Raw genomic sequence first — 20,564 nt, forward strand, 5'->3', positions numbered from 1 at the left:
ATCACATAGATTGTGTTGATTCATAAACAAAAGAAACAAGGTACAAAGTTCAGCACAAAATACAGCTACAAGAAGCTGAGAGCTTGGCTAAAAATGTCAAGAGTACAACACAGGGCCAAGGCTACCCGTTATTTACTGTGTACTTAACTAAAGGTACATATTTCAGATGTGTAAGGTAAGAACCAATGACAAAATTATCTCTACTTTTGTCCACTGTGCTAATTTGTTTTTAATGTGGTAAATGTGCTATTGCATAAACACTTCAAAGCAATCTTCATTACAATGCTGTAAAGAAAACTCCATATGCTGCATCCAAAACTCAGGATGTCAATGCAGTTCACAGTATGCATAATAAATACCCTCTTCCCTTTCAAATATTAAAGTTACTACTTCCTAATTACTCAGCATAACCTTGAAGCAACTATTACAAATATCAACAACGCAAAATTAATCACGTGAATAATGAAAAAAAAAAAGTGGCAATTAAACTTGCAAAAAAACAGTGCAAAGAAAAAGTATGGAGGGAAAGGGGCAATCCTACGGAAGTAAGGTTCAGACTCTCATTAAACCCTGCAAGTTGTATGCTACAACATGTTAAAAGCCAATAATACGCTCGGTTTGACTCTCCTGCCAAGAGTTAGAACAAATGTTTGCAAGACAAACTTCCTGTAAGGCTAAATTGCACTCAATGTTAAAAAACCAACCAAACCAAACCACTAAAGTTAAATAGTTGCTTTTATGGGAAACTTTTTACTCACCCTTTCCTATTTGACCAAAGTAGCGAAGTGCCATTTTTGAGCCAATGACTTGCCAAAACAAGTAAATGCAATCACACTAAAGAAAAAACTTTCAAATACATACTTCAAGGTCCTACTATTCTACATAAACTAGATAGTCCATCAAAACAGTAACACTTTGAACTGCAGTGCTCCAACCTCTTCCAAATGTAGACTGCTTAGTGGTAAATCCTAAGCTGTGCAGACTGTGGCTTTATATAATACCAGCTGTTTTAGGAAAGTTAAGGTACATGAATACATGGCCCTTCAAAGTTGAGGGCAAAACCTATCTGAACACAATATAGCCTAATCTGTCTCTGTTTAAGCCACTAAGTATGTTTAAAGTACACAGACACCAATGGCAGCATAATTACTTCTGTGTAAGGTAGCCATGGCCTATAGTTTTTCAACAGCATCAAAGTGTAGGTGTTCACACTTTGCTCATATTAAGTCCCTTGTGCTAGCTTCCACCAAGATGAACTTGCTATTTTGTAAACTGAAGTGCTCTAGTTTAGTATCACATGAGAGAAGGTTCCATTTAAAAAAAAACACCTTGTATGTTTGTGCAGTTTAAATTAAAGAAACCCATCCCTGCCTTTATAAGAAAAAAAAAAAAAATGCTACATTGAGCAGGGATCAGGATCGGTACCTGTAAACATTGTTATTCCACTGCATCCGTTACAGCAAAGGTAACTTAGCCTAAAAAGCCACTCCAATCCATTCAGAACTTCTGTGCTGGTTTTGAAATGGTGGCCTCCGTCTACAGGCTTTAAAAAAATTTTGAAGCAGAGCTTAAAGCTGCACCACAGAGTTCTCTTAGTCCCAAACTCTGCCGAACATCCTATGACATTTCCACATTTATGGACTGAAAAAGAAATTACTCTTGGTAAATCAAGATATAGTTCTATACATACAAAGACATCACTGATGTCATAAAGTTCAAACTTCCAGTGAAAGACTAAGCAAACCTGATAGTTCCCATCAAGTTTACTACTACTGCATAAAGTACCCACTGTTTGTTTAGTTTTCCACAGTCATTCTGAGTGAAGGGCAGCATGTTGGTGAAGAGTGTGGGTATTGATAAAACCATTTGTCTCATTTGCAGATAGACTGCTGAAGTCAGCCACTGAAACAGCCATTTTGGCACTGGTAATATGGTGTGTGTGGTTCTCGAAGTCCACAGCAAGGTTATTTACAGAGACATCACTCATGAAAGATTCTGGGACAGTGATTCCCATCTTCAATCGCTTTGCAGGTCTTTCTGTCTCCTCACTGCACATGTTCATTGGATTTAGCTCTGAATGATAAAAGCCAGTCTCAAATAAATTAAAACAATCACTTTCACCATTGCTAGGCAAGTTCAGCAATTCTTCTGTTCCAACAGGCACATGATTAACTGGTGCTCGAGGTAAGCTGTCCATAGGAGGAAAGGTGTCATCCAGGCAGTTCACATCTGAAGTATGGCAGACCGTAGCTACACTGTTTGTCAATGCTGGAAAAAAGATGAACACAGATGCAAATGAAAAAGTTGTTTACATAGTTACAACAAAAAGATACTTTTTTTCTTGATTTACCTGTCAACTCATTGGCAGTAATAGAGTTCAGAATGCTTAGCTGTTGATCAGGCATGGTTTCTGTTCGAGTATTAGATGTTAAGGCTGAAGAATGCACAGCTCCGCCAAGGGCCTCTGCTTCATCTACCAAACGATCCATGTAGTCCCTAAAAGAGTATTACAGCCATAGTGTATTCTTTTGGAAAACAAAGCCTAAAAATTATGATGGATTTAATTTATTGACATAGCCACTGCAGTATTACACTGCAATGACAGAAGGAAAAAAGAGCTTCTACATTTACAAATTGCAATATAAAACATATTCCAAGAATTTTTTACTTACGTAACTCCTGGATGATGGTTATATCTTTTCTTTCCAAATCTTGTTTGCTGAGCAAAGTAATCATAACGTTCTGACTTCTTCCACATGTAATAGAAAGCCACACACTCAGCAACTGTTCTGGTTCTTACCTAAAAGAAAGAAGAACTGACAAGATTAGTGCGAAGACTTATCTTTTGTCATCTTTTCAATTCCCAGTCCTGCAATATTGTTGATTTTATCCTAGTATCAGGAACAAATGAAAAAAAATCAGGAGACTTCAACGAGATATTTAAAGAATTTCAAAGTATTACATTTTTTCTACTCCACGCATTATGGGCTTTTTTTAAAACTACCTTGAAACTGTATTGACACCTGAAGAATTTTTATATTAATAAATATATATAACATTATTGTTAAACTGTAAGATAAGACTCTCTCAAGATGGAAAAAGCTGAGCAAGTCAATGACCTAAGAGAAGAGAAGCAGAAAAGATTTTGGGTACTTATTCCTTTTGGGAAAGTCCAGAACTGTGGAGGCTTTGACAACTGAAAATCTCAATTGTAGTTACTTAACAAAATAAAACTGTAGTCTTGTTTAGAAGCTATAAAGTATGGGCAAGGTAGTAACACAGGATACGGAGAGGGCTGAGCTCCTCAATGACTTCTTTGCTTCAATCCTCTCTGGCAAGTGCTTCAGCTTCAACACAAAGGCCACAACAGGTGAAAGCAGGGACTGGGATAATGAAATACCTCCCACTGTAGGAGTAGAACAGGTTTGTGACCATCTAAAGAACCTGAAGGTGCATAAATCTATGGGACCTCATGAGATTCACCCATGGGTCCTAAGGGACCTGATGAATGTTTAAGAAGGGGAAAAAGGAAGACCCAGGGAACTACAGGCCTGTCAGTCTCACCTCTGTGCCCAGAAAGATCATGGAGCAGATCCTCCTAGAAAGTCTGCTAAGGCAAATGGAAAATAAAGAGGTGACTGGTGACAGCCAACATGGCTTTACTAAGGGCAAGTCATGCCTGACCAATCTGGTGGCCTTCTACAGCAAGGCTATAGAGATGGTGGATGGTGGCAGAGCAACTGATGTCATCTGCCTGGATTTGTGCAAGGTATTTGACACTGTCCCACATGACATCCTGGTCTCCAAACTGACAAGGCATGAAGAGAGAGCCAACTGCATGCTGGGCTGCATCAAAAGAAGTGTGGCCAGCAGGACCAGGGAGGTGATTCTGCCCCTCTACTCTGCTCTGACCCCATCTGGAGTACTGTGTACAGTTCTGGTGCCCTCAGCACAAGAAAGATAAGAAAGACCTGTTGGAGGGGGTCCAGAGTTGGATGAGGTTTTGTGCAATCTGGTCTAGTGGCAGGGTTCCCTGCTCATGGCAGGGGTTTGGAACTTGATGATCTTTAAGATCCCTTCCAACCTTAATGATTATATGATTCTAAGCACTCAAAGGACTTGTTTTTATCTAGTGTAATTGTTTGTCTCTTCTCCCAAAATCAAGGTTGTTATGTGAAGCCAGATTCTTGGAGAAAAAGTCATTACTTCTACCTGCATTTTTATGAACTATACTCATTTTAGATGCAGAAATATTTAACATAATCCTAAGCCCATAGTTAAATTTTACAACTAGAATATGTAACTCTGGCAGTAGACTATACTTGAGCTTAATCAAACTTACAGAAACCACAAAGGAAAACACAAAATGCCTGGAGTGGAATAGTAAGCCTTGCTAATTTAGACACAAACACACCAGGCGGGGGAGGAAACTAGTATATGAACATCTGTTCGTACACAAAGCTCCAGTTAACAAGGCTTTGCAGAACAGAGATAAGGAAACATCTCTTGTTACATTTCTCCACACACTAAATCTTGCCTAGCTGATAATTTCTATATACAAGTGACATCAGCTATATCCTAGCACTTCCCCTAAACTTTCTGGCATTTTACCTACTTAGAAAAAAGCTTGTGATTTCTTAGACAAATTCTGGTCTCTAGTGGCAGATACACCAAAACATGTACTTCGTTACCTGCTGCAAAAAAGTTTTAAATTATTTATCTGAATTTCTGATTAATTACTGCTTATTGGTAAGGTCCATTTAAAATCTGAATCACCCAAATATTATTAAGGACAGGTTAAACCAGGTATTAAGCAGGACTAGCTAACTGTTGTTGAACACCAACCTACAAAGTTTACCTGAAATAGAACAAAAACATCAGACTAAAGGAAGAAGTAAACCTTCAAAGTGGTAACAAAGCATAAAGAAGATATTTAAAAACCTCTGAAAAATCCACATTGCCAACTGTTGCTTTTTGAAATATATATATATATAAAACCCTATTGAGGCATAAAGGAGTAAATCAGAAGCAATCAGATGAAGATCAGAACTCTCTCACTGGCCTGAGTACATAGTACTGATGGATAACTACACTTTCTGAAAACACAAAAACCTAAGTCTGTTGCAGTAACCCTACAACTTCCTGGTGACAAAAAATAGGTAAAGATGCATTTTCCCTTCCCACAACCATGGTATTGGAAGTACTTCACTTCTAGGAGAGGCACACCTTTAAACTAAATTATAATTTAAATGGATAAATGGATGTAATGTGAACACAAGTCAATTTTGGAAATAACACATTAACTCACCTTGCAATGCCTAGCTCTTCCAATGACATCTGAGGATAACTTAGCATAAAAAATGCCAAGCTGGTTTTAATATGTTGGGTCTTATTTCCCTCTTGGGCTTATGACAAATGTACTGCTTTTGCAGATTTTCAACACTGTATCATCTACCAATTCTTCCATTTAACTGTAAATACTAACCTTGTTTTTCTGTATGAGATGAAAATCTTTTCCATAAATCAGAAGCGCATGTTCAAAGCTTCTGCATTCTTCTTCTGTCCATGCCGTCATCTCTTCTAAACAATTACAAAAGTAGTGTGATAAACTTTATTTCATTCACTAGCCTTTTACAAATGAAGTATTTGTTGCTAATGGATGAATATCCAAATGCATTCTAAAAAACCCAATAACTCAGTTATTTAATGTTCTTTCCTCTACTGTACAGATAACCTACCTGCAATCTAACATTCTACTTTATGAAGACTCACAAAAGAGTCTGATTTCTGAAGTCTCTTATCCTTGAGTGTAAAGAACATTCAAAATACTTGATTTATTATTTCTTAATAAGTTTGGCACCAAAAAACAAGGTTTGATAACATAACTGAGGTACAAGTGAGATAATTTTTCTGAATATGTCTTCTCACATAGGATACAAAGAACAGTGGTTGTTGCAAAATAGTGGAGAAACAATCTATTGTGACGGATGCCCCTGCTCTGAGTGATTCAGGCATCACCAACAAGAAGGCCTGACTGAGATCAGCCCCGCTGTGCAAACCATGAGAACTGTGCTAGGCCGTATCTTCTCAGAGACGAAGGAGTCTAGGACATTTCTTATCAGGAACTAACAATACCAGCCAGAGCTGGGAGTAGACAAAACTGGAAGTGCTACAGCCGCACACCTGCACATACACCAAAGGGGAGTCTGGCTATGAGTCAGTCACTTTTCACTGGAAGTATCTGCAGTCCCTCCAGAGCTCACTGAATGCTTCTGCAAACCTGCACAGAACTGCACGGGGGTGGTGTCCCCTTCTGAAATTAAGGAATACATCTCAAGGTTGCCCTTCAGGGTTGAGACCCTCCCTACCCAGCACCTGATGCCTGTAACGAGGTAAGTGATATTAAGCCTAAAAATATACTATATACTAATGACATGTATGTATCTCAAGCTATAGCTTAATTATTAGAAATGCATTAATTACTTCAGTGTTTGACCACTGCCTATTACTAAATCACTGTTTAATTACTATTCAATTGTTGCTTAATTAGTTTGATTACCAATAATCAGTTAATTATAATTTGGTCATTTAATCGTTAATAAAACCTTTTAGTTGACCCCCTAATGACAATTATGGCTTTTCTTAATAATTAACCTGTCACAAAAACTGGCAGTATGACAGGTTCAATCACTGACAGCTTAAGGAGAAACAGAATTAACCTTTCACAGAAACTTTCAGATGATTGGGCATGTGAAAAGCAGGATAACTGGAATAAAACAATGGTTGAACCTTGCAAGATAGAAAAGGAAAGACTATAAAGAGAAGATAATAATAATAGATAAAGATATTTAAGAGGTATTTAAGGGCTACCTATCTCTGCAAGGAATGTGAAGGTAAAGAAATAAGAATGTTACCAGAGGAGGCTGAAAACAGAAAGCGACAAGAAATGCTGTTACCTCTGCAAACAGACCAATTGCTTAAACAACTGGGGAAGGAAAAAGAGAAATGCAGGAAGGTAGGACAAACTAGAACTCATGGTAACTTCGGCCCCCAGTTTCGCCAGATCATGTAAAAATTCATAAGCTAGTGGGTACAGGGGATCACAGCTTAATGGTTACTCTAAGAAACAGACACTGACAGTATTATAATCTTCTACCATTTTTAATGAGGGTTTAAGTTCTATCTAACTCAAGGGAGGGAAGGGGGAAAGACTGTGAGTACTAGGCTTCAGGACAGAATTTTGGGCTCTGAACCACAAGTGGAAAGACATATTTTTCAATCCCAAAACAGGAATCTAAATTCTAGAGAACTGTGGAATTTAGGATACAATCCTGCAACTGATATGTTAGGTTTACATAATCTCTTCTTGAACATGAGCTTTCTGCGCTGATAGTCTTTATTGTCCCCTTCAGCTTTACCGTAAGATACTTTGCTTTCACAGCACCTAATGTGTAAACACTCAAGTTCCCTTTCGATTCATCTGCCAGAATATCAACTTCTATCAGGACTCATACTACATTTCTACTTTATGCAACACGTATGTTAAGAAGAACACTAAATTTAAAGAACTGTTTTTGGCAAATAACGATGTCTGATTTTCGTTTAAGGGTATAATAAAGTTAGGGACAAAAAAGATGGAAACTTGTTTTTCACTATAAACTTGAGCAAATCTCTCCATGCTCTACCGAAGACCTATGGAACTGTATGATAGCATCAGTTTAGGTCTTGCATAGCACAACGTCAGCACAGTGAAGAAGAGACTGGGGCTTAGTTATATAGCCAGCTATGTTCTCCTTATTTTTTGTATAAATGGCATCAGAATATAATTGATCATTATCTGAAAAAGATACTCTAATACAGGTAAGAATTGCTTTATGGGAGCAAAATCACCACCCTCCCACCCCGCTTCCCACTCTGTGCCATTGTTATGACAGCAGTGGAGAAAAGAAGGAAAGGAGAAAAGCTCATTCTCAACTGTTATACAAGTTGCAGACTTCTCTAGTTGAAATTTTAAACTGGCCAACAGTCAAATAATACCTAATTTGTGCTAAAGACAACATGGAAAGGGATGTGCTCATCTGATTCTTACTCAGGGTTTTCCTGCACAACTTCTTTTAATACTTCTTTTTCCAAACACACTTTCTGAAAAAACAAACTCTCTCTTACCCTGAGATGCCTTTCCATTTGAGCAGTATCTCTCAATTGCTTCTTTAACATTATGGCTACTTTTAAGAAGTTCATACAGCGCCTATGAAATAGAAAAAGACTTTTAGAAACAACCAAAGTTTGCAAATATCCGATTTAGACCTCTAAAACTAGCCTTTCAGTGAGCACATCTGATGTAAAAGAAGATTTATCTTTACACATGATGAAAATTTAAAAATAATCAAAAGCAAAACCACCCAGAAGTTGAGGCAAGGTTTAATTAAGAACATGTAACACATCATATGCAATTATTTTAAAAGTTGGATTTGTCAACCACATAGATCACAACACTGGCAGCATTCAAATATTGGTAATTTTAAGTATGTGCATAAAATTACAAATAAAATCCTGACCCAAATAATACCTCATTAGAAAAAAAAAATAAATTGAGTATTTTGTTCTTTATAATACAAGACAGAAAAAGAGAACTTGTTCATTACAAAACAGTGTCACGAATGGAATAGGGTAATAAAACATACCTGTTCATTGTCCCGTGTATGGAGACCTTCAGGAATTCTGCCAATCATTTTTTCATTTCCTATTCTTAGGGAGGTTTCAAAAAGGTATTCTTTAACTTTACTTTCTGAGATCACATCAGGTTTCCAAAGTAAATGGTCTTCATTTTCATAGGCTGTTGAAACAGAAATCTGTTAATCCCAGGTATGACATTTTTAAGGGTGTAATATTAAAAGCTATTTCCCAAAGACAAAGAACAGGAACACAAAAGTAATCAAAACAGGCACCATCATGCCACTTCAAAATTGCAGCTCACTTTTTCCACAAAGCTGTAGTTAAAGAGACAGACTCTGTAGCGTGACACTGTGAAGAGATTCAGGTGCTATGAGGATAAGGGACTGAACTCTTCATATGGAGAGCCTCTTCAGAAGAGCAGTTTGTTGACAGCTAGATGATTCAAGTCTGATTGTGAATGTGCATTCAACATCTTCATATAAACTAACTAGCAGTTAGTTTTATTTAGTTGTTTTCAAAACAATAAATTACAATTTACAGTGAAAGAATGTAGAATATTACTTTAATATTTCAAATATTACGTGTCACTAGAAAAAAAATTGCCAAAAATTACTTAAGAGAATGAAAATCTGGCTCTCAGTGTGGTAATCTCTTTCCATTCACTAACAACCAAACGCTGTTACATACTTGTAAACTGCACACTTTACAAGCAATCGGGATGTACAGTCCTTCACAGCACACTGAAATAACATATGCATCTCTTAAGTAGCTTATTTGAAAGAAAATATATTGGAAATATGCAAAAGCTGGCCTCAACCTTTGTTAATCTGTGCACGTTTCAATTCTAGATTAAACTATAAATCCCCTACTCTTATGAACAGACATGAGCAATGTTGCACAAAATGTTTCACATACTCTTGGTAATACAGAATTACAGTTATCCAATTCAAACACACAAGTGTAATGGCTGTTATATTAGAAGAGATGAAGATTCTCAAAATTAATAAAACTGCAGGAAATTACAATAAGCTAAGGTGAGGAATAAAAAGACATCTCTAAAAGTTTTGTTATAGCTTAAGAACATGGAAAGCTTTCAGACAAACATGTTACAAGCGTAAGGTTTACAGAAGGGCAGAACTGACTTTAGCACGATTCTAGTAGCTTGGACTACATAGCAGAAATGTAAGCCCGTGTGCCACCACAAGATTGTCATGTAGTACAAAAGAAGCTTTAAATCCTATGCCCTGACAGCCAAGTCCAAGCCCTCCAAACACTGCTGACGCTCAGCTTCAACTTCCTTTATCAAGCAAGAAAACCCAGGACTTCTTGCTGGAGTCTAGGACTGATAATCTCCAGAGAAGCTCCTTGGGCTCTCCAGTCTGGGAGCTACCTCTTAACTCTTGGCTATGCGAGCAGACAAGACCCTCACTAGCTCATCTCCAGCACCAAGTCATTCCTGAGAAGGTTGTCAGATAAACCCCATCTCAGTTATCCTCTGGTTATTGGCACTTCTCTAGTTCTTGGTTGAGGAGAAGTCAAGATGTATAAATAGTAAAAGGGCTATCCAGATAAACCCAGTTCTTACTTCTCTAATTCTTATAACCCACAAGCATCATGCTTGGATCTTAGAAAGTAAGAGATTTCCTTAGGTCTTTTAAGTGATGTTCACTTGGTAATGCTTCCAGCTCCATCCATACCAACATTCTGCATCTCTATTGCCAAGGATCATTCTTCAAAAAAGCAGGTGGTAATGATGAAAAGATGTTACATACTTCACTAGAGTAATATTCACATAAAAGTTACAGTTCAAGCAAAAGTAACTAGCAGAATATAGAAAATTTACAGAAAAAAATAGAATGCCCTTTATTTATTAACATAACTGCCAAACAGCTCCTTAATTTCACAGCTGTTCCATCCATGAGCAGATTTGTTTCTTTATTTGCCTTTTGAATTCCACAGCTGTATGTGCTACACTTCTCTCATAGTGAAGGTTTCTAAAGAGACAAAATTAAACTCTAGTGAAAAGTTATTTTTTCTGCTCTAGCACAACTTCAGTTTTAACCTAATTTACACTGGAATAACATTATATTTAAAACATATTTATTTACAAGTGTATGAGGATCTACATCTTCCACTCATGCCATGGAAATTTAGAATACCTTACAGCTTTGTTTTCCACATGCGTTTTGTAACCGACACTGTTGTGCTTGCCAAAAAACAAGCACAGAAAAACACTGTTTTGAAGATCTTCGATGCAAATTAAGTTATATGCTCATCACCCAGTTATGATACTATGATGAAAATATTTCCTTTTTGGCCCACAGTTTGGTGTCTCCTAAGATTACTAGATACTTCAGAATTAACATTGTAGTCCACCCTCTGATGTTTTCTTGAAAATGTCCACTTGAAGAATCACATTTCTGAGACACAATAATGTGGTTGTTTTATTTCAATTTTCAAGTGCCCCCACCCCCCCTTTTTTTTTTTTTAAGGTCTCTGAGACTTGAACTAAGCCATTTAATTTACCTTGTAGATTTAAACAACATTTTTCCATCAACTGTTGTGTGAAAAACAAAAAGAACTTACCTTTTTCATCATCACTGTATTTGCCAAGGTAGGGTGGAATTTCAGCTTGGTACTGTGAACCAACCATTATTTCCTGAAAACGTAACAAAAATTTAAAGAGGAAAAAAGGTATTACCTTAATATTTTGTGTATGTAAGTGTTAAAAATGCCGTTAATGTGGCATTTGGCAGAGAATCCCAGAATTAAGGTACAATTTTAGATATGTAGGGCAAATTTTAGTGCACTTATCAGTGAAGTTTTAAAACCTTTTAAAAAGACAATTACCTTTCTCAAATCTTCAGATGAATTACCATTGTCTGCCTCTACATCTTCACCATCTGATTCCTTATCTCCATCGCATGTTGTGTTTGCTTCAGACACAGAGAAATTTGATTTTAGCTAGGAAGAATTTTCAGTTCAAACACAGAACAAGGAATCCTCTATTTTTGAAAAGAGCACCTGCTTTTATTCTGAGAGACACTTCTCATGAGTCTGTTGATCTACTTCTATTAGAAACCTCTTAATCTTAATTTCCATCAAACCAGCAATAAGTCAGAAGGCACTGGTACTTGTATACTGCAGAACTGAAACATTTATCATCACTGCAACTGAGACAATCAACTACACTTCTAGCAGTCAAAAGGAAATGAGATCATTTTGCTTCATCAGTTTTCTCAATAAAGGCTTATACCTTGCAAAAGAGGTATGAGAAAAACAGAACTTCCAGAACTCCAGTTAATCACAAAGAAAGTAAAGTTAAAGGCATGTTTTTATTACCTACTGAAAACTTCCATCAGAAGTTTTAAATGGTCATTGAAAACATTTCTTTAAACAAGACTGCCTCAGCATGGAGAGAAGATGTAAGAGAGATGCACAAAACAGAGAAGAAACGGCAGCAATATACTACTTACTCTTCTTTAGTATTTTTTTTTCTTAGGAAGAAACACAGCAGAGCACTCCATAGTGAAACTCAGATTTTAGAATCTGAACACTGTGATACTGGGTTCTGAAGTAATTTTATTTTTATAGCTGTATGAAAAACAAAAAGAACTTACCTTTTTCATCATCACTGTATTTGCCAAGGTAGGGTGGAATTTCAGCTTGGTACTGTGAACCAACCATTATTTCCTGAAAACGTAACAAAAATTTAAAGAGGAAAAAAGGTATTACCTTAATATTTTGTGTATGTAAGTGTTAAAAATGCCGTTAATGTGGCATTTGGCAGAGAATCCCAGAATTAAGGTACAATTTTAGATATGTAGGGCAAATTTTAGTGCACTTATCAGTGAAGTTTTAAAACCTTTTAAAAAGACAATTACCTTTCTCAAATCTTCAGATGAATTACCATTGTCTGCCTCTACATCTTCACCATCTGATTCCTTATCTCCATCGCATGTTGTGTTTGCTTCAGACACAGAGAAATTTGATTTTAGCTAGGAAGAATTTTCAGTTCAAACACAGAACAAGGAATCCTCTATTTTTGAAAAGAGCACCTGCTTTTATTCTGAGAGACACTTCTCATGAGTCTGTTGATCTACTTCTATTAGAAACCTCTTAATCTTAATTTCCATCAAACCAGCAATAAGTCAGAAGGCACTGGTACTTGTATACTGCAGAACTGAAACATTTATCATCACTGCAACTGAGACAATCAACTACACTTCTAGCAGTCAAAAGGAAATGAGATCATTTTGCTTCATCAGTTTTCTCAATAAAGGCTTATACCTTGCAAAAGAGGTATGAGAAAAACAGAACTTCCAGAACTCCAGTTAATCACAAAGAAAGTAAAGTTAAAGGCATGTTTTTATTACCTACTGAAAACTTCCATCAGAAGTTTTAAATGGTCATTGAAAACATTTCTTTAAACAAGACTGCCTCAGCATGGAGAGAAGATGTAAGAGAGATGCACAAAACAGAGAAGAAACGGCAGCAATATACTACTTACTCTTCTTTAGTATTTTTTTTTCTTAGGAAGAAACACAGCAGAGCACTCCATAGTGAAACTCAGATTTTAGAATCTGAACACTGTGATACTGGGTTCTGAAGTAATTTTATTTTTATAGCTGTATAAACCCAGCAGAATGGAATCTACAGTTCCAATATGATTAAAACTATTTTGTATTCTCTAACTTCAGAAGAAACATGCACATAAATAGGGCTCCAATGTTAGCTTCATCATAACTAAACAGAATCCTCAATGACAGTGACAATATCCAAGACTGTATGGACTAAGGCTTTTCTTCCGTAGCAATTACTACAATCGAAAACTTCCTCTTTCTGTTGTTAGAAGTAGCAAACAAGAACCTAACCTGAATGCATGAAATGGTAATATGCCTGGATAATCACAGGGAAATATTTTTCCCAAACAATGCTAATTTAATAAAATAGTCTATATTATGTATCAGACATGTTTATCTTAAAATTTAGTGTTATCTTAGTATCTGAGAAATGGACAGAGATTAAAAAAAACAACAAGATTAAACTGCCAAGCACAGAAAACTGACATCTCTCTCCCTGAAATGGTGAATATTGAATTTAAGTGTCCAGCCAAAAATTCTAATAACGTAACATTCTGATAGAAAACCATGATAGCTGAAAACAAAGATGACTGTTTCTTAATGCTTGGTAAGGTGAGGGGCTAATAATTGTTTTCTATAAAGCTGCCACACTTTCATTCATTAACAGCTCACAAACAATGGTAAGTGCCAGCAAGTTTCAGGCTTGCTTAACTGAAAAAGGGCACTATAATTGTTAAGGTTTTTGTATTTCTCTTTCAATACAAATGTCTTCCATTTACTACACAATCAGCAGCATGCAAAGGGCTATGACTGCTGAAGACTTAGGCAGCATATCCCCCTTCTTTAGAGGACTGAAATCTCCCAGGAATATCTTAAGACACTTGCTAGATTAAAACTGTGATAAAAATCCTCCACATTGCTATAATTCTAGTATACCAGTGAACAAATGATCTGCAACAGGCAATGAGGAATATCTCATCCAGGTTGGATAACTGAACCACTGGTTCTCAGATCTTTCCCATAATAGCTCCATGGGTAGTGAAATTTTGGTGATCACAGGTTTAGAGGCCCCACCACATAAAACCACTGTGGCTCACCCCATGAAGTCCTATGGAAAAGTGTTGAAAGTATAAAGGGAAATAACCCCAAAGAAACTACCCCAGTTAATATCCACAGGCTGCACAGAGAAATCACAGGCTTAAAAGCAGCAGCAAAAATTTTAGTAGAGAAACACTGATTTAAAACAATGGGTTACATATTCATGTTACTCACTGATGTATTGAAATCATGAAGGGTGGTCCTCAATACCACATTAACTATCATTTGTAAAGTTTTTGTATTTGTAGATAAATTATTTTACCTTTGCTTTGTGCACAGAACCAAATATAAGTACATTAGGCAATTAGTAAAACCAACCAAAGAGAACATTCATGTACAGCACCCTGCAAAACACCACTTCTCACTTCCCAGTAAAGTCTGCAATATTGGCACTTTAAGCTACAAAGCTACATATAATGCTAAAGCTTTTTGAGTACTATTATAAAATCAGGTTTCCTACATCTTAGTGGCCGAGGAAAGAAGTCAGTAGCCTCATGTGAAGTAACTGATGGTGTCAAATCATCAGCAGAGGACTGTGTTTCTTCATCATCACCTGACAAGAGGTCTTTAGCGATTTCCTCCTGAATCATTAAAATAAGAAAATAAAACCTCAGACTGACAATTCAGTATAGACTGGTGAGCATTTAGACACAGCAAACTGTAAGTCTCATTAATTAAAATTATTTACCACAAATAAATCTGGCAGGCCATACTCCCTTAACTAAAAAGCTTGTTTGCTCCTCCCATATATAAGAACTAATATAACTATTCATTTCAGAGTTAAACACAGGGATTCATTTCTCTTTTGTCTTCTATTAAAATAAATGCAGAAGAGTAATTTCTGAAAGCACCAATCTCAGGCAATCCTCCAACTGTTTTCAATGAAAAATGCCAAATGAAACTGCCTAAAATATTTAGAATTCTGTCATTCTTTGTATGACAGATAAGCCGAAACTTTGAAAGGCTGTTACCCCTTAAATTCTGGGTGGGAAAGGGAAGGGCAGGGAGAGAATAATAAAAAAATAGCTGGGCACTTTTGTAGACTTTTGCTGAGAGGACAACTACAGATAACAGACAAGTCTTCCCAAAACACACAAAAAAATGCCATTTCTGTAGGTTAAAATTATAAAAAAGATATTAAGACAGAAAAAGCCCACTTCCTCCACTAGCAGACGTTTGAATCCCTCTGTACAGAGGCTAGGAAGGGAAAGAACTGTACTAGATAACAAGCCGACTGACTACATTTTTGTAGCCTCAACACAATCGCGAATCCTAATGAGAATCAGATGTGCAGAGCCATCATTATACCCTCCTTTCTGTGGAGTTTACCATTACATCATACTTACAGAAAGTAAAAATAAAAATAAAAAGACATAGTTACTACCTATATATTTTATAATTCAAACAACTCACTGCATATGCTTCACAGCCCAAAATCAGATTAAAAAATCTTAAAATTCAAAGTCAGCTTGCAAATCACAAAAACTGAAATTTTAGGTTTTTACATCACCAATCCACACATACAGTCACTGCACATAAAATTCTTTCTTCCTCTCTTGCTCCCCAAAGCTAAGACCTTTCCACATGATATGTATTTGAAAGCAACATTTCAAAGCATTCACGTGTGTATTTTCCAACATTCTGATACTCAACGTCTGCTGGAAGCCACAATCATTTATGGCCCTTGCATACATTATAAAAAATCCCACTTCTATTAACAAAAAAAAAAACCCCAACCACCTACTTCAAGTTCTTTGGGTGTGTTTTAGAAGAACTGTTAACTTACTCATTCCTCATTTGTAGCAATATAGTGCCACTAAAGTTGCTATGCATTTGTATGCGTGATAATTATAAATAGAATAATTAGAATTACATATAACAATTATATATACTAATTAGAATAATAATTCTTATTATAATCAGATCCTCAATATTTTTGAAAAATAAATAATTCAGAGCAGTATTTTATATGAATATTGACAAAGACTTTCTAACAAAATGAAAGTTAAGAGATAGCAAAATATAATTTAAGGCCACCTAGATTTCCACTTTTAAACCACAGTATTGGGGAAAACTTACTTTATCCAGAGTCATATCTGGAAGTTCATCTGCAAGCTCACTTGGAGAGCTATCTGCACTGGAACCTGCCATAACTGGAATCGTGGGTCCATAGCCATAGAATGCCAGTAAATCTTCCAATGGCATGTTTCCTTCCTAATACGAAAGGATTTACAAACATTTCAGGATACTGCCAAATACTTATAAACAGTTCAGGCCTAACAGGGTAAGATATATTTTGAAAAACAGAAGTATAAGACAAAGAAAAACTTAACTAAAAACAGGAATCTTGGATTAAAGATTTTAGGTATTTTCAGGCATAGGACCAAAGTAATTCACAAGCATTTATCTTGGCATACAGTGAAGTCCCACCAAGCTACTGAAGAAAACTGTTTTCTGGATGAAACTAAAGAGTGCTTATTAGAAATTTGCTTCTCATCTAACTCATACTGTAGAGCAAGATTTGCCTCCAATTTTTCAAGACAGAAGACACCCGAGAAACACTAATAACCCTCTTACGACACATAAATGCAGAAAAACTTTTAAGATTTCAGTCCTACATAGTTACAGATGCAAGCGTGCAGAAACCCACAAAAGTAAACAACTTCTAAGCCCTCCTTCCATTCCCCGCACAATGTATCTTACAATGACCATTAAAATTGTAATAGAAGAAAGACAGTTAACGATACAGAAGTAAAAAATTAAGAGAAAGGCTTGATTTATAACTTGTTTTTCCAAGAGCTTTTGATCGATTTTAGAAAATATCATACTTGCATTGTAATACAATTAATGAAACCGTGGATTATTTTTTTTTAGTTACCTGATTAAAGCCATCAAAATATTAAAAATATTTTCCAATATTTATACCTTTAAAAGTTATATTACCTTAAAAAAATTCTTGTTGAACTCATACACTGATTAAATTACTTGTTTTCTTTAGTCAGCTAAGGTCTTAGTCCTGCAAAGACTTTTCACAATGGGTAAACGTAAACTCATGTCCAAGTCTTTCCAGGATCGGGACCTAAAGTAATAAAGTGTTTAAGATAAGTGGCTCTCAGTTCTTCTTCCTTCTATTACAGAAGCAATAAGATAATTTTGTGGAGTAACAACTCAATTTTAATCACTGCACTTGGCAGCTGCTTTCCTATAATAATTGCAAGTTCATAATCAGCTACAATTTAATTTCAAAGGTTATCAGGAAAAAAAAAAAATCAGGAGTATAAACACTGCCAACACATTCAGAATATTTGTTTTCACATGGACTACAAAAAAACACATCCCCATATTTGATAATAAAAAATACACTTTCCTGAACTCTTGTTGACCAAAATCTGCAGTTATGCAAAGTAGTGTAACTGGGTCACTGAACAGTAAGACAAGCAGCATCAATTTAGGGGTGTTCAGCATTCAGGAGGCATTTAAAATGGGTGATGCACTGCCAGAGATGAACATGAGGTATAAACAGGAAAAACATGTAATTAAGGAGTGTAAAATGGAGTAAGAAAAGCCAAGGAGCATGCTGGTCATTTTGTACAGCTACGAAATGCCAGAATGATGAAAATAAGGCACAAAACTACCATTTAGGTAGCAAATGAATGTGATCCATCATGCCTGAAACAGGACTGTTTGTGTATCAGAAAAGCAAAACCTGACCAACAGGATGTAATACAGCTAGCTGCCACTTAATGATATGCAAAATGGGCAGTTTTGACTTAGAGCCAACTTGTAAATCTTAGAAGTGGTGATACTAGATAACAGGGCTCTAAAACCTGCTTCAGTGGTTTCTGTACCAAAGTGAATGCAATACTGTATGAAAAAGAACAGTTATTAACTTAACACAAAAACCTTTCAGAAGCTAAGTTCAGCCTTTTTGTAAGCATGCACTGCTATATCCTAACCAAGCCTGATTTTCTTTTTTTTTAAACAAGCTGCAAAGACATTCTGCAGGAAACTGCATTATACAATACAAACTGAAGAAAAGGTTTAGTGTTCCTTTCACTAGTGGTTACAACATGTATGGACACCTAAGAGAGCCAATTACTCTTACCTTTTCTAAATCCTCAATCTCAGAGTTGAAGTTTTTGCTTTCTTCCATCAATTCCTCCTCTTCCAGAGTTCGCTCATCATCATAATCATGTACCAACATTTCAGCAGATGGGTCAAAGTCATGATCCTCAGATGATAAGGAGCCAACTATCAAAAAAATCTAATTTGAGTAACTTTTTTTCTATACCAACATATGAAACTACATCACTGAAAAAAATGTGGTTGCAGAAATTATTTTATGTACAGGTCAGAACTCTGAATGGAATAATTGGAACAGAGTCACAACTACTTGACAAATGCAGCTGTTTTAGCTGGCCTTCCCTTTCCATATTTGTACGCAATAGGTGTAAATTAATATTTTCCTGGATGTTCAAAACATCCCTGAAATCATCATTAAAGTACAAAGCACACACATCATGAGATTTCAGATGCTGCAAGACAGATTCATAGACTCTGACTGTATGTATGTGATTTACATGGTAACTAGCACAGTTTTTCACTGGTAACACAGATAACTTAGGTTATGAATCAGCTTCCTACTAATAGCAAAATAAACCGTGAGACTTGCTTCAGATTAGTTTAGCCTCACAGATGGATCTTAAAACAATTTCAAATCTCAGCACTTGATCTAGAAAGGCAGAAGAAACATCAGAGTTTCAAGAAATACTGAGGAAAATACATAGCAAATAACAAAATGTTTCTAATTAACTCAGGATAAAGAGACACATTAGGATATTTCTTTTTTACTTCTCGTTTTCCTTCCAGTCCTTACACGAGTGCTCTGTTGCAATCCTTGGCTTGTAAGTGGCAAAGAAAAGGTTTACTACGAATTATTTCCATGTAAGAACTTCAGAAGTTTTGAAGGATAACAGCTACAAGCTTTGAGTCCTCTTAAAAAAAAACACACACAAAAAAAGCAGTAACCCTCTTTGTACTGTTTCCAGCTTTGAAAGAGACAGCTGAATATACTAACACTTCAGAGTCCTACAACATCTAAATAATTTTTCAGCAATTATGCTAAGTGTTCATTCCTTATATGCTGGCAATCAAAATTTATCTCTTTAGCTCTCTCCAGACAACACTGTGAAAGTTTGTAATATCATTCTCTGGAGAAACATTCAGGCCAAAAAAAAGCTTTTTATTCACGTGCTAGTCATATTATGATCTGATGGTAATTTCAGTATAGCTGTAACCCCATACCAATTCCAATTAATGACATTATGTGTTGAATTTTCCTGCCGCTAGCCATCACATCCTCATCCAGTTTTAAGTAAGTGTCAACTGCCTTCATCTAATATATACTTATATATGTGTGCATTTAAGATATTCTTCTAATTGCTGTTCTATCTCATCTTATTCAAGTTACTCAAGTGAAAGTTCTATTCCACTCACACACTTTAGATATAAAGTCCCACTTCTTCAGTAGCTCTGAATGCTGAATATTCAATTTAAAATATTTTAAACCATACTAAAACATATAAGCTAAATACATTTCTTGAGTAGTTTAAAACTGACAAACAGCCAAAGCAGAAATCAGTTACACAGAAGCAAATCCACTCCCTAAACACTGCTTTGAAAGTAGCCCTGCTGATGTTAACTGTGCTAGCTTATGTAAGGTATTCTAAAGAACCATAACAGCAGTTAGCTCTTAGTCTTAAAAATTACATATCACTATGGTTTTGAACATTTTCTGTTATTATCAAGACGTCAGAAATGTACACAAGCTTAGTTATCAGCAAGGAGAGAAGCAGTCTTGCTCCAGGCTATATGGTTGTACTCAGATGCCGACTTTTAAAAGTGCTACAAAACTTTGTTTTCATTTTGGGTTCCAACCAGCCAATTACTAATTGCTATCTGAGTTAAGGGAATGACTCCACAGCGCACATCTCCTTCTCTTAAAAATCGAACAGGCAGTTAATTACGTGCACGAGAAGCGTTAGAAAATCTACGGAGGGATAAATTTGGGAAGGAGCAGGAAAGAGGGAGCGGCGGGCGGGCGGCAGGCCGGGTGCCGGAGCAGGAGGTGGGCGAGGACGAACCTGGGCTCGAACTCCCAAACGAAGCCTGTGGGGAGAAGAAAAAGCGACGTGAGCGCGCACTACC

At 36.2% G+C, this 20,564-nt stretch overlaps 1 protein-coding gene across 2 annotated transcripts; it reads right to left on the minus strand.

Annotated features, from left to right (window-relative positions):
• Window positions 1–1,562: 1,562 nt before the first annotated feature.
• Window positions 1,563–20,522, minus strand: MIER3 (mesoderm induction early response 1, family member 3). Of its 2 annotated transcripts, none has more exons than XM_010005347.1 (12): window positions 20,501–20,522; window positions 18,463–18,608; window positions 16,437–16,571; window positions 14,818–14,938; window positions 12,561–12,646; window positions 12,297–12,369; window positions 8,685–8,836; window positions 8,167–8,248; window positions 5,486–5,577; window positions 2,673–2,800; window positions 2,351–2,496; window positions 1,563–2,268 (listed from the first exon to the last, which is right to left on the minus strand). In XM_010005347.1, exons 2-12 carry the CDS (start codon window positions 18,559–18,561, stop codon window positions 1,811–1,813), a joined length of 1,572 nt encoding a protein of 523 aa, XP_010003649.1. In that variant the 5' UTR covers window positions 18,562–18,608; window positions 20,501–20,522; the 3' UTR covers window positions 1,563–1,810. The 2 variants fall into 2 exon arrangements, with proteins under 2 accessions (XP_010003649.1, XP_010003648.1); XM_010005346.1 differs by having other exon boundaries at window positions 5,486–5,580.
• Window positions 20,523–20,564: the final 42 nt, after the last annotated feature.

This window comes from Chaetura pelagica, unplaced genomic scaffold, assembly GCF_000747805.2.
Source record: "Chaetura pelagica isolate M959 unplaced genomic scaffold, ChaPel_1.0 scaffold37, whole genome shotgun sequence".
NCBI classification, from domain to species: domain Eukaryota; kingdom Metazoa; phylum Chordata; class Aves; order Apodiformes; family Apodidae; genus Chaetura; species Chaetura pelagica.

Excerpts from the sequence above, each read along its gene's own strand:
- MIER3 (XM_010005346.1), bottom strand. The coding sequence starts at position 18,561 with ATGTTGGTACATGATTATGATGATGAGCGAACTCTGGAAGAGGAGGAA. Across the intron at positions 12,647-14,817 it reads CTTTCCTCGGCCACTAAGAT|CAAACACAACATGCGATGGA; the intron begins GTAGGAAACCTG and ends CTGTGTCTGAAG. Across the intron at positions 2,497-2,672 it reads AACCATCATCCAGGAGTTAC|GGACTACATGGATCGTTTGG; the intron begins GTAAGTAAAAAA and ends ATACTCTTTTAG.